This window comes from Pelecanus crispus, chromosome 3, assembly GCF_030463565.1.
Source record: "Pelecanus crispus isolate bPelCri1 chromosome 3, bPelCri1.pri, whole genome shotgun sequence".
NCBI classification, from domain to species: domain Eukaryota; kingdom Metazoa; phylum Chordata; class Aves; order Pelecaniformes; family Pelecanidae; genus Pelecanus; species Pelecanus crispus.
In genome coordinates, this window is record NC_134645.1 from 93,283,042 (window position 1) to 93,300,025 (window position 16,984).

Sequence of the window (16,984 nt, forward strand, 5' to 3'; positions counted from 1 at the left end):
GGCAAAGGAGACAAAAAGGAGATGTCAGCCAAGAAGAATGGGAAGATGAGAGTAGGAAGAAGTATATGCTTCTCCGATCACGATTTTGAAGTTTCCACTGTACAAGTAAATAATCACATTAATATTAAATTATTTTAACCTAATAACTGTCTAGATATACCACTGATAGAAGAACCACAACTATGAAAAGTTTTGACCCATTAAGAAGGCAGGATCAGTGTCATTCAACATTACAAATTTAAGTTGTCAAAACACCTTAAAAAAGTGAATTGTGGAGCTGTAAATGAAGAATAAGATCTTTTATAACCTTAAAAACATTTCTCCCACTTCCACATTTATACTAATAAAGCCAGCTCAATTTCTCAATAAAATTTATGCTCTTTGACTTAAGAAATTGTCTCTTAAATGTGTGTGAAATCTTAATTCATAGATGTTTGTATGGTACAACTTTAACTAAGTAGCATCTTTCTTTTTATATACCAATCCTGAGATTCAGAAGTTGGGAATTTCTTTCAAATATAAAGTTTTACAATTGTAAAAGGAGAAATAAACTTTCATTCAAAAACTAACCATTTGCAACTAGAAAGAAAACAAAATCATCTCCTAGAAACAAGAAAGAAGGGTTGCTTCAGCAACAACAATTCTTCACGACTCACTGTGCGCCTTTAGTTCCTCATCAGTTCAGAATATGCACAAATCTGACAAATTATTTCTACTCAAAAAGAACCCATAGCGGTTTTCTGAGCTGCTCTAACCCCCTATAGTCTTGTTGGTAACTGGTAGCACAGTCTCTGCTTCCTGGTGAGAATGTGAGGTGAATAGGGAAACAACTTAAACAGAAATGCATGGATCAGTGGGTGTAAATGCAGGTAAAGAACATGCCCACATACTTCTCATCTAGCTATCTTACCGGCAATGGCAGATGCTGCCTGAGATCTAACAGGCCCAGAAGTTGTCTTGCTGTCCGACATCCTACTCACTAGCAGTCTTAAATACAGAATTTGAGCATAATTTAAAAATCTGAATCACTTTTTTATGAATAAATACAGATACATCATTATATATGGTGAATTACATCTTGCTTTACCAGAAATGGAGTAAGAGTGAAAATGAAAATTTGCTTGAGATAGCTTTCACTGTTTCCTGTGTTAATATGTACTAAAAAGCTTGGAAAGACATAAAGGGTGACCCTGTCTTATGAAATACACCACAAAAGAGATCAGAAACACTGAAATTAATTTCACTCTATCTCTTAACAGAAGCCACGGCCACATACGAATCAGTTGTAATTGAAGGAAAAAGGCTGCTGAAGGTTCAAAGGGCAACATCATTCAATCAAAACATGCTTTTATTACAAAAAGCCTACCAACCCCAAACAAACAAACAAACAAAGAAAACCCCACAAACAACCAAAACCCAAAAAACCAAGCAAAAGAAAAAAACCAGACAGGTATCAGCTGGCTAGAAAGAATAAGGATAGGATCCTGCATAAAAGATGCAGGAGTCCTAATGGACAAGGTTAACATGAGCCAGCAGCGGACCCTTCTGGTGAAGAAGGCCAACCACATACAGGACCATATTAGCAAAAGTACAGCCAGCAAGTCAAGCAAGTGATTAGCTCCATCTGCTCAGCAGTTTTAACACCACATCTGGAATACTGTGTCCAAGTTTGCACTCATTAGTAAAAACCAAACATTGATGTACTTGAGTAAGCCCAGTGGAGGGCCACCACAGGAGCACCTGACATAGAAGGAAAGCTCAGAAAGTTAGATTTGCTCAGTCTTAAGAAAAGGAATTCTAAGAGTTGTGGAGGGGGAGAAGGTGTCTTTATTGCTGTCTGTGACTTCCCATTAAGTAGTTGAAAAGACAGAGGCATGCTCAGAAATCCACAGTGAAAGAACAAGAGGCAACGAACAAAAGCTGCAACAATGGAAATTCTGATTAAATAACACAGTGCAAACAAACAAGCTGTACAGAGAAGTTATGGAATCTTCATCCTTGGAGATATTCAAAACTAAGCTGGATATGATCCTGATGGACCTGACCTAGCTTTAAAGTAGAATCTAACTTTGAAATCAGCCCTGCTTCAAGCAGTGACCTGCAACTGTCACTTCCAACCTAATGATTCTACAATGTTCCTCTAGTTTCTTCAGCTGGAGAACAAGGATTTCAGGGCATGTCACTTAACATACCTTACAGAGCCATGGGTGCGTAGACCAAACTAGACAACGTTAAAAGAGAAAAAGCTGCTGGCTGGTTTGTTTCTCCTATTTCTTTATTAAATGATTCTAAGTTCTTAACAGTGACAGTAAAATAACTGATGGGTATTAAACTCATGCACGTAAATTTAGTGAGAGGAGAATTTACATATGCCTGATATGTAACCAAAATGGAGAATTCTTTTGAGTCCAGTTATTCTGTATAATCAGACTCTTGAAGTGTATTACAGCTTCAAACCCTAGTTGATTAATTCATTCTTAGGCCCTGATTCTGAAGTGATTTATACATGTATAATATTAAATCTAGATAAAACCCCTTAGGAATCAAGACCTTTTACCACAATGAAGTGCACAATTATAATTTCCTTTGATGATCCAAGTTTCATGGGTATTGTATATTAAACTAAATCTAATCAAAGACTTGTAGGTGGTTCAGCACAGACTTAGAAAGCCCACTTTTCCTTTTCACGCAAAATGTATTTTTCCAAGATGCTGCAAAACATAATCAGTTACCTTTTTATTTTCCCATTCTTTGATGGAGCTGCTGTGTCCACTAGGAAGCTGCAGGATACCACCTGTACCAGCAGACAGCAATGGAGGTTGAACCTTACTGAGGATCTTCGAGCAGAGTCTGAGAGAATCAGTAAGCTCAGACAAGTGCAAAGTATGAAGATGGCTCGTCAACGCAGAAATCATCCTGAGCAACAGCTGAGGCAAGTGTTCTGTCTGTATTTCAATGTAAGTCTCCTAACAAAGTAATAGTAAAACTCTTTAATCGTAACACCAAATTCCACCCTGAAAGTTATCTTCTATAACAGTGGTACCTATTATGTGCTTAACTGTGTTCTAAACATATGGAACATGAAAAAAGGAAAATTAATATCTTAATATCCAAGAATAAGAAATACATTATTTGCTTCAAAAAATTTACAAAATTAACTTTACAGTTGGGTAACCAACAAATAGAAATCTATTTAGCTCTTTTTCAGAATTTAACATCTTGTTCATTACATAACAAACACATTACAAAACATAACAATAAAGCTAAACAATGCTAGTACTATTATTTTAATAACCTTAATACAAAAGTTTAAGAATGAAAGATAAACAAGTTTTTAAGAACTAAAGGGAAAACAGGCTGATTGCCATACCTGACACAGCACTCTCATACTTCTAGTAGGCTTTGAAATGAGAAAGCAAAGAATTGAGGAAAGACAGGTATAGAAAAAACAGTTCCAACAGTCTTTGCTACATTAAGCAATACCAACAGAAAAAGAAGATATATCTTATCATGACATTGAAAAGAGCCTTAAAAGAAAGCTGGACATCTGAACTAGCATATCAAACTACAAAAGACTATACTTATAATGAATGCAGTGTAGTCTTAAGAGAAAAGAAATCGAGGACAGACAAAAATTTACAGGTATAAGCATCATAAAACCCACTTTGGTTATATCCAACCAGTCTATCAAGAATCATACAGTGAAACCAAAACTTCTTCTAAAGGTCTCCACCAATTTATGGCAATATATTTTCAGGAAAAACAATTAATAAAGCAGATATAGTATTTCTGTAGACTATAAATATAGAGAATCCCAGTATTAGCAATGAATAAAGCAATTCTTACCAAAGAAACTATATCCAACAAAAAATCCACTAACAAGCAGAAATTTGTCAGGGGTAACTCAGACTGCTCACTACCACCTCCAGGCCCAGTTTGAAGTCTGGCATGTAATGTCCTCCTGCAAAATTCAAAGAGGATTTCACAACATTTTTCCCTCCCCCTTACATTGACCATGTTTCTGTAACTTAATGCAGAGCTGTACACATCAGGGATAATCCCTATTAACAAATAAGCAGTCTCTCATTTTACTGTTAAGTAGCTCATTTGGCCCCATTGCATGCTTTCAGAAAAAGCAGCAACCAGCCTTTCACTGTAAACCAGTCTTCATTCATAAAATAAGGAAATTCAGGCTACAGAAAATTGCATTTGTGACTCCACCATATACAGCAATATTTACAAGTATGAGCATGGACACCAATAACAGAATTAAGGGATAGTGTTACTGGAAGCACAGTAATTTTGAAGAGATTTAAACCCAAGGCATTAAGCACTTGACACAAAGACAACCAAAAGTGAAATAAAAGGCCCATGAAGCTTTAAAGCTGTCCAAAAGGAAAATAAAACAAGTTCTTCTAAATGTCCACTTCAAATTCAGCTGATTGCATTGTTTTACTATTGACGAGAATTCATAATCTGATGAGTTTTATTGCTGAGTGAAGTAAGATGGAACACAAATCTCCTGTGAAATCATGTTGCAATCTGACAATAGTATTTTGTTTCTCCAATTCATTTATTCTGCTGGGGGTGGTGGTGAGGGCAGTGACACATTTTCAGCAATAGTTAGTTATGCTAACCCTTTTCTTCTGTTTTGGAAGGGTTCATGAACATTTATGCCAGGACTGAAAAAAGGATTTATTTGAAATAATAGAAGCATTACAGAAACCAAGTCTGAAACCGTGACAGTATTTATCAAAAGATTTTTGTTTTTAAAAATCATATTTAAATTGCATTGTCAGTAACCTACATTTGAAAAGTAGCACTTTCTAGTACTTAACCCACACCTCCATTAGATTACTCTATCTCTCCAACAACACATAATTCTCTTCATAAAACTAGCAGCCTGTTTTACAGTTCAGTGAAATCGTCCCTTTGTGTAAGTCATAACACAAATTCTTTTTCACATTCTGTGCTCCTACCCAGAAAGATCTACCATTTCATAAACTACTCACAGATTTATTCAGCTGTAATACCTCATAAAGGATGATGTGAATTCAACTCACTGAGCCCCTTATCAAAAATAGCTTTGAGAAAAGGCTCAATAGCAGTGAGCAATACTTACATGGGAAAAAACACTAGATACAAGAAATCCTATTTTTAATTTTTAGTGGGAGAAAATCATAAGAAGAAGCCTAAGAAATTCAGACGGATATCTAAATAGTTTTAAAAGTAATAATTGTGATTCAGCAATCAGACGATGATACAAAAGCAACTTACAAATTCATGGTTTAAAATCAACTATTTATGTTTTCACTTAATGGCGTATATTTTTAAACAGAAAGACAGTAACTTACATAAGACAGCAGCTCATGTAGAAAAAAACCCAAAAAACATTCTCCAGATTCCATTTATTTATTGATAAGGCAATCTGGTATCCATGCTTACAGTAACATCTACTTATACGTAGGGAAATTCTCACCTGCTGTTTGTTGGTTGTAGGCTGCTTTCTCTACTCCAGCAGTTCAGTCCAATACCGAAAAATTAAGTCACAGACATGTTGGAAGGGATTTCATCTAGTCCAACCTCTCTCGCTGAGCAGGACTGCTAACAATGCTAGATAAACTTAACCACAGTTTTATCTAGCAGAGTCCTGGAAATCTCCCAAGGAAGCTACACAGCCTTCCTGGGTAACCTGTTCCACTGCTGCACTATGTTCCTAGCAAAGCTTTTCTGAAAGTTCAACTTGAACCCCTGAGCCAACACTTGTTGTTGCTGTCCCTTCTTTTACCATCAGCCATTACCAAAAGTATGGCTGTATCAACTTTGCAAACGCCCTTCAGGAAGTCATAGGCTGCTATTCAAGGCCCCTCTTTACCACGCTAAACCAAGCTCACCTACCTCAACCTCCCATGCAGTGTCCTATGACTCTGACCATCTTACTAGTCCTCTACTAGAGCCTCTTCAGTTTCTCAACACTCCTCCTCAAGCAGGATGCCCAAAGCTGGACACGATATTCCACGTGACCTTAGAAACACTAAGTGAAAGGAAAAATAACTTCCTTTCACCTGCTGACCATGCTCCCCCTAATGTAGCCCAAGACAGTTTTCTTTACTTATGACAGCACACTGTTGGCTCATAGACAACTTAGTGTTCAAATATCTCAATACATTATTAAGCTATTCCATAAGCAATGAAAAAAAATTTTCTACAAATTTCATTTGAAATCCCTACATCATCTATCCCTTGCCACAGCAACAACCCCTGCACTCTCCTGTGGTCCCTTGGTCCCCCTCCCTCCCTCCTGTTAATAGTTTCAGTTCTCCCTTATTTACTATGTTCCCTCCCATAGCCCTCCTTGCCACGTACAGGACTCTCACACTTTTTCTTCCCTAAAAGTGGGGCAAAAGATAACGCATTCCACAAGTCGCTCTTGGTAAAGCTGACGGGTTTGCTAGACACCCAATGAGTACTCCTGTACTGGACAGAGAGAACAAAAAAACCTAGCTTTGAGATCACTCTGGAGTATTCCCTTCAGCAGAGGTGCTAATTCTGTCTCTTGATTTTACACAGGCACTGAGTTTGCAAGTAGGTAACGACAGGACAAGAGGAAATGGGCTCAAGCTGTGCCAGGGGAGGCTTAGATTGGATATTAGGAAAAATTTCTTCACGAAAAGGATAGTCAAGCATTGGAACAGGCTGCCCAGAGAGGTGGTGGAGTCACCATCCCTGGAAGAGTTCAAAAAACAGGCAGACGTGGCACTTTGGGACATGGTTTAGTGGGCATGGGGGTGTTGGGTTGATGATTGGACTGATGATCTTAGAGGTCCTTTCCAATCGTAATGATCCAGACACCAAGCCAGGAGCATGGGGTTGCTACTCTACCCTTAATTGGTTTAGTGGTGGACTTGGTAATGTTAGGTTAATGGTTGGACTGGATGATCTTAAAGGTCTTTTCCAACCTAAACGATTCTATGATTCTATGAACTCACACTGCTGAGACCATCAATCACATCTGATTGAAACTGGCCAAAAGATCAAAGATAAAGGGATGGGGAATAAAAAGGCTTACAGACTAAATGATCACATTAGACTAACTACTTTGAAGGAAAAAAGCTTATAAAACAAAAAAGTCAACTTCATCTTTACATATAGAGCTTAAGTATTATAACCTACCTACAACATTCTTCAAACCAACGAGCAATGTAATCCCACATATAATAAGGCTCAAATGAATTGAAGAGAAGATTGGCAGTTTTAATCAATTCTGCTGTTTTCTTGTTTTCTCTCAGTTTGCTGAAAGAAAATAGAACATTTTATATTTTTACACTTCATTTCCAAGTTATGTAACTACACATCACTGAGTTTACTCACTGCCAGTTAACACTGACAAATTTTCCTCCTGTCATCCCTACAGTGGTTGTTGCTCTAGGGCAGTATATTGGCAGGCTCCTCATATCAATGTCTTTTCACGGTTGCCAGGTTTCTTCTCTATCCTTTCTTTAGTATTTGTCTTCTAACCACATTTTTAATAGATCTATTTTCCCATGATCATTCCTACAGTTGTTTCCCCCCCCCGGCTTTGAACTTCCCTCTTCTCTTTACCTTTTGAGATATTCAGCTCAAATCTTGAAATTCTTTTTATCCCCCCTCTGGCTGTCTTGTAGCACTCTTCATTTTTACTCTACAAGAAAGCTCATCAGTCCACTTTTTTTTTTTTTTTTAAAGAACACAGATGTAAAGAATGCCACAACTAATCTATAATATTGACATGTTGACCTCCAGCTGCATCAAGCAAGCATTTTTGTCATGGATAAAGAATAAAACATATGCTAAACATTTAAAAAAAAAAAAAAAAGCTATAGCCCTTCAGACCTTTGCATTGAACACAGAAGTTGCAATTAATGTCAATGGATCCTGTATCATGAAGAAACCAGGTCACAGGTCCACAGGCTTCACAGTCATGGTTTAGCAACAAAAAGATATATTATTTAATACAAAATACATTACACTCATTATTCACCTGCTTAGCTGCGTGTGATCTTTGTTGAAAGAAGGTTCTGCCTGAAGCTCCAGTTCTGCTTTGCACTGTGTATATAATGTTCGAAACACTTCAATCAATACATCCTCTAGGATGGCAGGGCCTAGGGAGAAATACCACCAATCACAGTCTTATGCATTATAGCACTGCTAACAGTCCACATCTGAAAACTATCCAAATCATTAGCTAGCTTTGGTCACTGAAACTATAAAATTCCTTCTGTTCATTTTCATAAACTACCTCAATTTCATAAGGGTTTTTTTGCATTCCAGAAATACACAGCCAGTTGTAATACCTGGGAGTATACAAAGCACAAGCAGAGTTCTTTGCCCATACAATGTGTGTACAATGACGGCTGGATACAAACACACCTAGTTTAAAAGCTATGCAGTCACATCAGTATAGCCCATGTTCAAGCCAACACCCCCTCTTTGAGGGATTATTAGCTCAGCTCAGTAACATATAAATGTAACTACATGAATTCCTGATCAAAGGTAGCTTTCAACCAACCAGTTTCAAATACCCACCCATAAGCTAGCTCATGTTGTTATCATATGGAAAATATACTCAAATATTTAAATGCAAATACGAGGTAAAATATTTTGAGCATCTTCCTTTTAATTTGAGGCAGGTTTTCTTTAATTACAGATATAGTCTGTAGGATACTTTTTGAAATAGCGCTTTCTTCAGATCTGAGCAAAATCTCGAGTTTGAAGGAAAAAAAAAAAAAAAAAGCTTATTTTGAAAGGAGTTCACAAAGTGATCCTGCTTGAAATATCCTTTGGTTTTTTACGCTTTCTCCTAGCCTCATTGAGCTGTCTTCAGTGAGAGTGGGCTCACTGAGTTAAGCAGAAATCCTATTAGCTTCTCCCATCTCAGTTTGCTAAAAGAATCCTCATAGCTCTGCTTACTTCATGAAATCTTAATGTCCACATTGTCTCTGAAAATTTAAACTGACCCCCAGAAAAGACAAATTACCAGGAAGATGACAAATTCTTGTCAGATACTTTGTTCTTTGCGGTCTGTCTTAGCTACTTCCTTTCAAGTTGTACTCTTTAATTGTTGTATTTTTACGCATTTATTATCCCACCCCCAAATCTTAAGATACACTTCAAAATTATTTCGATTTTTTCAGTCGCCTTTTTTATTGGAGTAACAGTTTTAGAGGTAAGATATCCAACACTTAGTTGTTGTAAATACTTTTGCCTCGTCTACTTTTGTCCCATAGTCCTCTGCACTCACCTGCTGAAAAGTGCATTTAAACACTTCAAATGGGGGAAAGGAAAATTTTAAAAAATCAAAACAAAACAAAAAAACCCCAAACAAACCACCCACAAAACCAAAAAAAATACTTGCTTCCTCTGCATAAATTTGTCTGGGGAAAAAAAAATCTCTCATCTCTACGTGTAAATTAGAAGAAAGAACAATTATTCCCCAAAACAACAGCTGAGGTTTAAAATAGTGAAAGTCACTATTTGATTAAAGAAATGGAAAAGATCCAATCTGCATTTCTTCCAACATGCTGTCAGTTCTCTCTATGACTTTAAATTACTATTTTCTCTGTTGAAAGTAGAAGAAATTGCATTTGGTAAAAGGTAAATATAATGAATACATTAAATTATTTGCTTGAAAGATCTAAAAAATCTAGCTAACCTGCCAGTACTAAGAACACAACTTTTTCAATTTGACCAACGAGAGAAAAATTCTTAAAGCAAAACCATGTAAAACAAGTTAAAGACTAGAAGTAATACAAAGTAACATGAAAATTACCTAGTTCGGGCTTATCCAGCAAGCTGATAAGAATTCGAAAAGGCTTTAAGTCTTGCATTAATGTGCTTTCTTCTCCATGCCCGTTAACTTGTAATATTCCAACCATTGCCTATAAAGAGCAAAAGTGTATCAGGAAAAGAAAAACAAAACCAGAAAACAGTTTTTGAAAGAAAGATGCAGTAAAAGCTGCATATAAAGGGAAAATTCTCTGTAGTGGAGACCACTATTTCATCTCACTGCAGCTCATTCTCTCCATGCTTAAATATTCTCTTAACTTTGCCTATGAGAATATTTCTGTGGAACAGAACTCGACAACTTGTATATACTTAAAAAAAATATTATGAACAGATACCAACTCAAAATTTCATAAGAATAAAAGAGAAGACATGAAAAGTGATGAAGAAATTGTTTAAGAAGGTAAGGCATGTAGATATTAAGAGCTTAATAAATAATCTCTCCATCTAGGATATACCCACCTATGTGGCAGAAAACTTTCTTAACTAAGTTGACTAGATAGCCATGATAACTACAAAACAATTGAGAAAACTGAGTTTCTGTACTGAAGCAGTTTAGGGAACAAGCTGAAGAATTTAAAAAAGCCCAACAAAACTGTCATAGATTTTGCTTAGTTTTCTCTCTGTGGCTGGCTTTGCTGTCTGAGTCGAAACTAGTTTGTTTCTTTTACAGCTTCTAAAAAAGGACAAAGAAAAGAAAGAAGAGATGGGAAAGAAGCGATGCAGGAAAACAGGTTTGACCTTGCTATCCGCTATAAACCAAGTATTATCAGCCAGTATCCTGAAAGAAAAATCTTCTGTACTTGAATATGCCTTTAGAAGGTCAGAATTTTCAGTATATTGTACCAATGAATAAGATGGGGGTGGGCTGGATAAAAGAACACACAAAGAGATTGCTAGAGAAGGCGGCAGAAAGGAGCAATGCTTTTGAAGTCTTTCAAAAAACAGCAAATGGTTTTAGAAGGCTTATGCAATTTGTGTTATGTAGACCAAGCTGCTGATTTTAACATCCGTAAAAAATGTAAAGCAAAAAATAAATGAATTATCCCTGTTACAAAAAATGGCTACACTCCATTCTACCGTAGCAGTATTGCCTGCTACCACAAAAAAGAAAAAAAAATATCAAATAGACTATATCAACTCTCACTGTTGTTTGTCTTTTCAGACACAAAAGCTTTAATGACACTGGTTAAGGTAGAAAGATGGACAGATTTAAAAGGAAGACCATAACCTATTAACAAATGCCTAAATGATTTTGTATAGAAGGGACATGTGAAACTGTATCTCATTCAGGCCTCTCCTCTGCACTTGGATAATTTCTGAATCATCTGCCATGGGAGGCAGAAGGGTGACAAGAGAAGGGTGAGAGAGTGCCAACGAGGTCCTTGCTGCACTGGGATTCTGGGGTCTCTTCCTCACCAGTAGAACAGCAGATCTCATTACCTTCAGACAAAACTGAAAGTGCTAGCTAGCTCTGTGCTGGATATCAGGTTTAAGTTGTGATGAGCTAAATATTCTTGTGTCAGCTCTAATACTGGAATCCCCACTCTCATTCCCATATGTAGCCCTGCAGTTCTGACTGTTCTGACCTTATCAATTCGTCTTGATGATAAAATGTCTTCCTGATTTCAAGATCAGACTCATAGCATCTTGAAAGACATCTGTATACTTTAATTACTGCCGGAGAAGGAGCACAGATCTTGAGGCCAGGTGATCTCAGCTCACTTAGCAAGGCTTTAAGGGTCAAATAGTATGACTGTCAATTTGCTCAACTATTCCTGACTGCCAACAGACAGCAGAAAAGATGATGTTCTTGTCTAGAGGGGAGGAAGACCCTTCTTACTCAGACCTTCTGAGTACTATCTGATCAAATTTTTCCAATTCCCAAGACACAGAGGAGTTTCTGCATCTACAGAAGTAGAAGAGAATTCTCCAATTCCATTTTGTGAAAGAACAGGCTCCAGCATGCTGGGCTTATAATCAAATATATTCCATGCATGCTACATTCATTGTGGCAGAGGAGAGAGAAAAATCTAATATTTCTCCTGATCATATTGTTATTCTAATGAAACACATTATCCCACTTCATTTTCCACTGAGAAGGTTTTAGAAGAGTAGGACACAATGCCACAAAAAGACAGAAGTTACATGGTCACACTGAAATGGCAAGTCAAAAGATAAAGATAAAACCAAATTTGATCAGCATCCATTTATGAAGATATATGCCACAATAAAACATCGTATAGCTACCTGGACTAACATCTCCTTAGAGAAGGTGTTGAAATAGTAAGTGGCATGCTCCTCTGGATTGCTGTGCCTTGTACTTCTGGGTCCTATAGGGGCACCATTGTTATCAAAACCTTCCAGCAAACAAAAGACAAGGCAAATAAGTATTTGTCTCTTAATAGAGTATTTTGCCAATTTCTTTAAACTAGAGATCAACACACTAGCACTGATAACTTACCAAGATGAAGTCCAAGTAATGTTGGCAAGAGAAAGATGATTTTATAGAGTTTAATACAGGAAACTAAGTGATACTTCCATGCAAGCAGTTTGCACACAAATTACAAGCTTTTTATTTTGCCTTTCAGTGTCTATTTGCACATGCCTAGTGCACCAGGCTCTACCCCTGAATATTGACCATAATTGTTGCTATAGGAAAATGTACCAATAATTTATATAACAGGAAAGAGTTCCAGCATGACATTCTTCATCTTTTACATCCATGGAAAGAGATAGTGCCTTTCTTCCTTACGATACAAATTAAGCATTTCATTTTTCCAAGAATCTTTCTCTACAATATGGCAAAATACTGCTAAGGAACATACAATCCTTCGTCTACTTTTAGTCAACAATGAAATGAAATACAAACCTACCTAGAAGCCATGCATAAAGCCTTCGGTTGAGTGACATATCCCTGCGCAGTACTACATGAAGGGCTGCTGACAAAATTCTGATCATGTCTGGACGTGTTGCCTGAAGTTAGAAACATGATTAAATTTAACCTTGAGAAGTAACACTTCTTCTATGTTAGCAGCTCAATGTGCACTAAAACATAGTTAATTTCATGTTCTGACATTTCTGAATTCAGAATAGTACAAGAAAACATAATCTTGCTCTTAGGAAACCCAAATATGATTATTATTATTATTTGGAACACACACGCAAAAGCCTTGGAAGCAAATTCAACTAAAATCCAGTTTAAAAAAAAAAAAAATCACTGGAGAATTTTAAATACCTTTCAATCTCTTACTACTTTAAATGTTTGTGTAAATCTAATATTAAAAAAAAAAATGCTGTACTGATAATTTCACCATTCTAGCACCTAAACAAGGACACTCCAAATATTCCTATAGTAACTGATAAATGTGAACGAACTACTTCCACAAGCAAGAACACAGTTCTTTTTACAGGAAAGTGCAGGTTTTCCATAATTTCTAACAGGGTGAGAATCAACCTTGTATAAGTTTTCCTCCAGAAGTAAAATAAATCATGGAGCATTTAAAAACAGAAAGCGACTAACAACAAATGCAGCCCCTCAAAAATTACCTAGAAGTTGTAAGGTCTATCTCCCACTACTGATAGGCCTAACTACTCACCCAAAACCAATAATCATTTTCAATTCTCTAGTGTTTTGAATCAGTTATGCTAAGAGGATTAACTTTTGCTGCTTTTGAACACTAAGAATTGGAAACTCGCACATGAACAGATAATTTGTTTTCGGATCAAATTCAAGCAAATTAAATGTTTCTGCATAGACTAAACATTGTAATTTATATTGAGTTTGCATATACAGAAGTTAAAGTTAACTTCAAAGTTAACACATCAAGTTAAAAAGCAGAAGGGCAGAGATAACGACGTGAGAATAGCCAAACCTATTGGAGAAACTCTTACGTATGACTCTTGTCATGACTCTTGTCAAGCTTGGAGAAAATCATTAACAAATAGTGACTAAATACTGCTACAGACTTAATAAGTGGAGTACATTTAGGAGTTTGCCAATTCATCTCTCATGTTAATAACCTACCTGGCTCATGTGGAAAGGAAAACAAAAAAGGATAAGGTCCAATGTGCTCCTCTGTACTAAAACACTGGTGTCTTGCACTGATGTGCTTACTGCTTCCACCTGAAGTAACAGCAGACCCCCCAAAATAGTTATTTACTGTGTTATTTTAAGAAGATAGATATAAGAGAACATTCACAAAATAAGAACAGTTGTTTATAAATAGTGATATGTATGAAATGAAGTCATTTTAAAATTTGGAATAATGAAACAAGATAAAACAGGAGAATAAAGTTTCACCACTGAGGAAACATATAATCAACACAGATTCCCTGAACTATACAAACATTAAGCTTTTGCTTTTTTACATTACCAATCAATATCTTAAGTTTAAAAGACAAAATAATACTCTAAATTTTTTAAAAAATACAACAAAACGCAACCACTTTTAAGTGAAGCGTGTCATGAATGGAAAGTTTTATACAAAACCTAAGCAGTTCTGAAACATTAACTCAGTTTTGCAACACTTTTATCATGCACCAAATCATCAGCTTAACTGGAGATACAGTACATAAATGTGCATTTTTATCTCTTCAAAGGCTATGTTCAAAGGTAGAGAAGACACCTGACCGCCCTGGAAGTATACTGTTATATAAATAACACCAATGTCTGCATTGTTCCAACAAAACATTACCATTAATTCAATGTCACTGCCAATGATGTAGAGTTGATCCTCCATTGAAAGCTTCCTGTTCAAATGGGAGAGGACATAGGTGATCCCAGGCAAGCGAACTGCAGGGCTTGTGAGGAGGCTACCCCAGAGAGCACTGTAGAACGCCGACTGATCGACCGCCAAGGCAACCTTCTCTAACAGCGTGTTCGTCCTGCAGAACAAAATCAAGTCAGCTGAATGAGGGTATGCATCACAGCCCTTGCCCCTGCCCCCAGTTTTAATAAATATATAAATAAATCATTACAGGAAGGTCAAAACTTTCTTTTGAGAGGCCAAGAGAAGCCCCAATTATACACTGAACCTTATAATGCAGCCTGAACAGAGTGACCCACCTAGTAAGTGTGTGGGCCAGTCTGGCTTGCAAAATGCTTCTGCCTGCCCACAGCTTCTCCTTATGTACTCCTTATGTTCAAAGAGTCAAATAACTTCTTCATCTGCTACTTAAAGCCAACTGTTGTTACAGAAAGAGGGTGCAGAGAGACAAGAGGAAAGCATAGCTACTGAAGAAAAGAATCAAGCAAATGGCTTTTGCCCTCTCATTCTTTTCACTAAGTGCTTGTGGAAATAACAGGGCATAAAAATACCACAACAATTCTTTGAGCACAAGCAATCCCTTCCCCTGTCCTCATTTCTCCCCACTCATGTGGCAGCACCTCTATACCCTATGGCAGGCCCCAGGAGGCAAGCTACATAGCCCTTGGGGAGCACACAGCAAGGAGCAGCCCTTGTTCCGTGTAGTAGTTATACCAACTCCACTGTATCTGCCTATGCAGAAATAGAAAAAGACAACATTAAATTGCTCTTCACATACAAGTTGTGAAAATTCTAGCTTCTGAAGTTGGAAATATCAAGAACATGTAAGCGTGTGAACAATTCCAAGGACTCAAAGCCTTGGAGCGTAACTTCATCCTTTAATACGTTAAGATTCTACCCCAACACCCCATACACCACAGTCAGGATAACTCAAGCAGGGCTTAGGCTTGCTGGATAAGAAGAGCTATTACCTCCCAGGCCACTCTGGTAGACAGAGAGTAATAACCTATAAGGACAGGTGGATTATTGCCGTCTCTTACATAGGTGGTTTAGTGACTATTTAGATATCATAACGAGTAAATCTTAATGATGGAAGCTTTGTTTGCTATCTTAAATTCAGTTAAGGTATGTATTTTAAGACCAGGAATAATATGGCAGTACTACCTTAGAGGAAACCCATGGAAAAGAAACGAGTGACGTGCTCCTAACATGTTACGTATCTCAATCCATAACAAGATTCATAGAATCACAGAATCATTTGGGTTGGAAAAAACGCTTAAGATCAAGTCCAACCATTAACCTAACACTGCCAAGTTCACGACTAAACCATGTCCCTAAGCGCCACATCTACAAGTCTTTTAAATACCTTCAGAGATGGTGACTCAACCACTTCTCTGGACAGCCTGTTCCAGTGCTTGATAACCCTTTCAGTGAACAAGTTTTTCCTCATATACAATCTAAACCTCCCCTCGTGCAACTTGAGGCTGTTTGCTCTCATACTATCACTTGCTACTTGGGAGAAGAGACCAACATATAACTCTGTCTACTTAATGTCAATTCACTTTCAATAATGGGAACAACTAACAGTTAGTTTATCATAATTAATATTAAGAATCTTCTACCATACTATTCCATTGCAATTAATATGACTGGATTAAATTAAATACCACCTATTGTAAAAAAAAAAAAAAAAAAAATCCACATACAAGTATTTAATGAAAAGTTGCAGAAAAAAACCCCAAACCAACCAACCCAAATCAAACATATCACCTTATTAACATATCTATCCTTACCTTTCGTAATACTCTGACCCCTCCTCCAAGCCAGGCAGAATCCCAGTTAACAGTCCTTGCAGTCCTGGTTTCAATGTTTTTCCCAAAGGGAGGTAATAAATCTCATACAGACTCAATAATGTTGGCTTGACAGACATAGCGGCATTGGCAAGGAGTGGAAATAGTCCGGAACTGTGAAAAATAAAATTATCTTTTTTAGGAAGCTTCTCGTGAGACAATTTCATTTGTATCTTAAGACTGTTACAGGCATGTCCAGTGTAGTTATAAGTAACAGGTTTTTATCTTAGAATTTTACACAGGCATAGACCACCACACATTATGACTGCCTTCCAGATTGACAGGTTGGCATGTCAAGATTAATATTATGACCTTTATTAGTATTGTGATAGCAAGCACTGAAGGCCCAGAGATGATTGTGTCGTTCACCAATAAAACAAATATGATAAACCAGAAGTCATCTCTGCAAGACAAAATGTTAATTTTGCCCATGCTGAACTACACCACAATGGAAAATTTATTTAAAAATACATTGTCTCTGCACTTAAGAAAAAACAAAAATGGATGAGAACATTTGAAGAAATTTATAGAAATACTTTTCTG

At 36.9% G+C, this 16,984-nt stretch overlaps 1 protein-coding gene across 5 annotated transcripts in view; it reads right to left on the reverse strand.

The window, feature by feature from the left end:
* Positions 1-16,984, reverse strand: part of DOP1A (DOP1 leucine zipper like protein A) — a 70,982-nt gene that overhangs the window by 34,660 nt on the left and 19,338 nt on the right. For 2 of the 5 annotated variants that reach the window (XM_075706662.1, XM_075706658.1), the window contains exons 4-13: positions 16,385-16,555; positions 14,520-14,709; positions 13,850-13,948; positions 12,699-12,798; positions 12,073-12,182; positions 9,809-9,917; positions 8,021-8,141; positions 7,174-7,293; positions 3,847-3,961; positions 2,733-2,966 (exon numbers count right to left, since the gene is read on the reverse strand). In XM_075706662.1, the coding sequence (XP_075562777.1) occupies positions 2,733-2,966; positions 3,847-3,961; positions 7,174-7,293; positions 8,021-8,141; positions 9,809-9,917; positions 12,073-12,182; positions 12,699-12,798; positions 13,850-13,948; positions 14,520-14,709; positions 16,385-16,555 (1,369 nt within the window). Of the gene's footprint in view, positions 1-2,732; positions 2,967-3,370; positions 3,401-3,846; positions 3,962-5,479; positions 5,513-7,173; positions 7,294-8,020; positions 8,142-9,808; positions 9,918-12,072; positions 12,183-12,698; positions 12,799-13,849; positions 13,949-14,519; positions 14,710-16,384; positions 16,556-16,984 lie in introns of those variants that run through there. The other 3 variants (XM_075706661.1, XM_075706663.1, XM_075706664.1) reach the window with 3 other exon arrangements.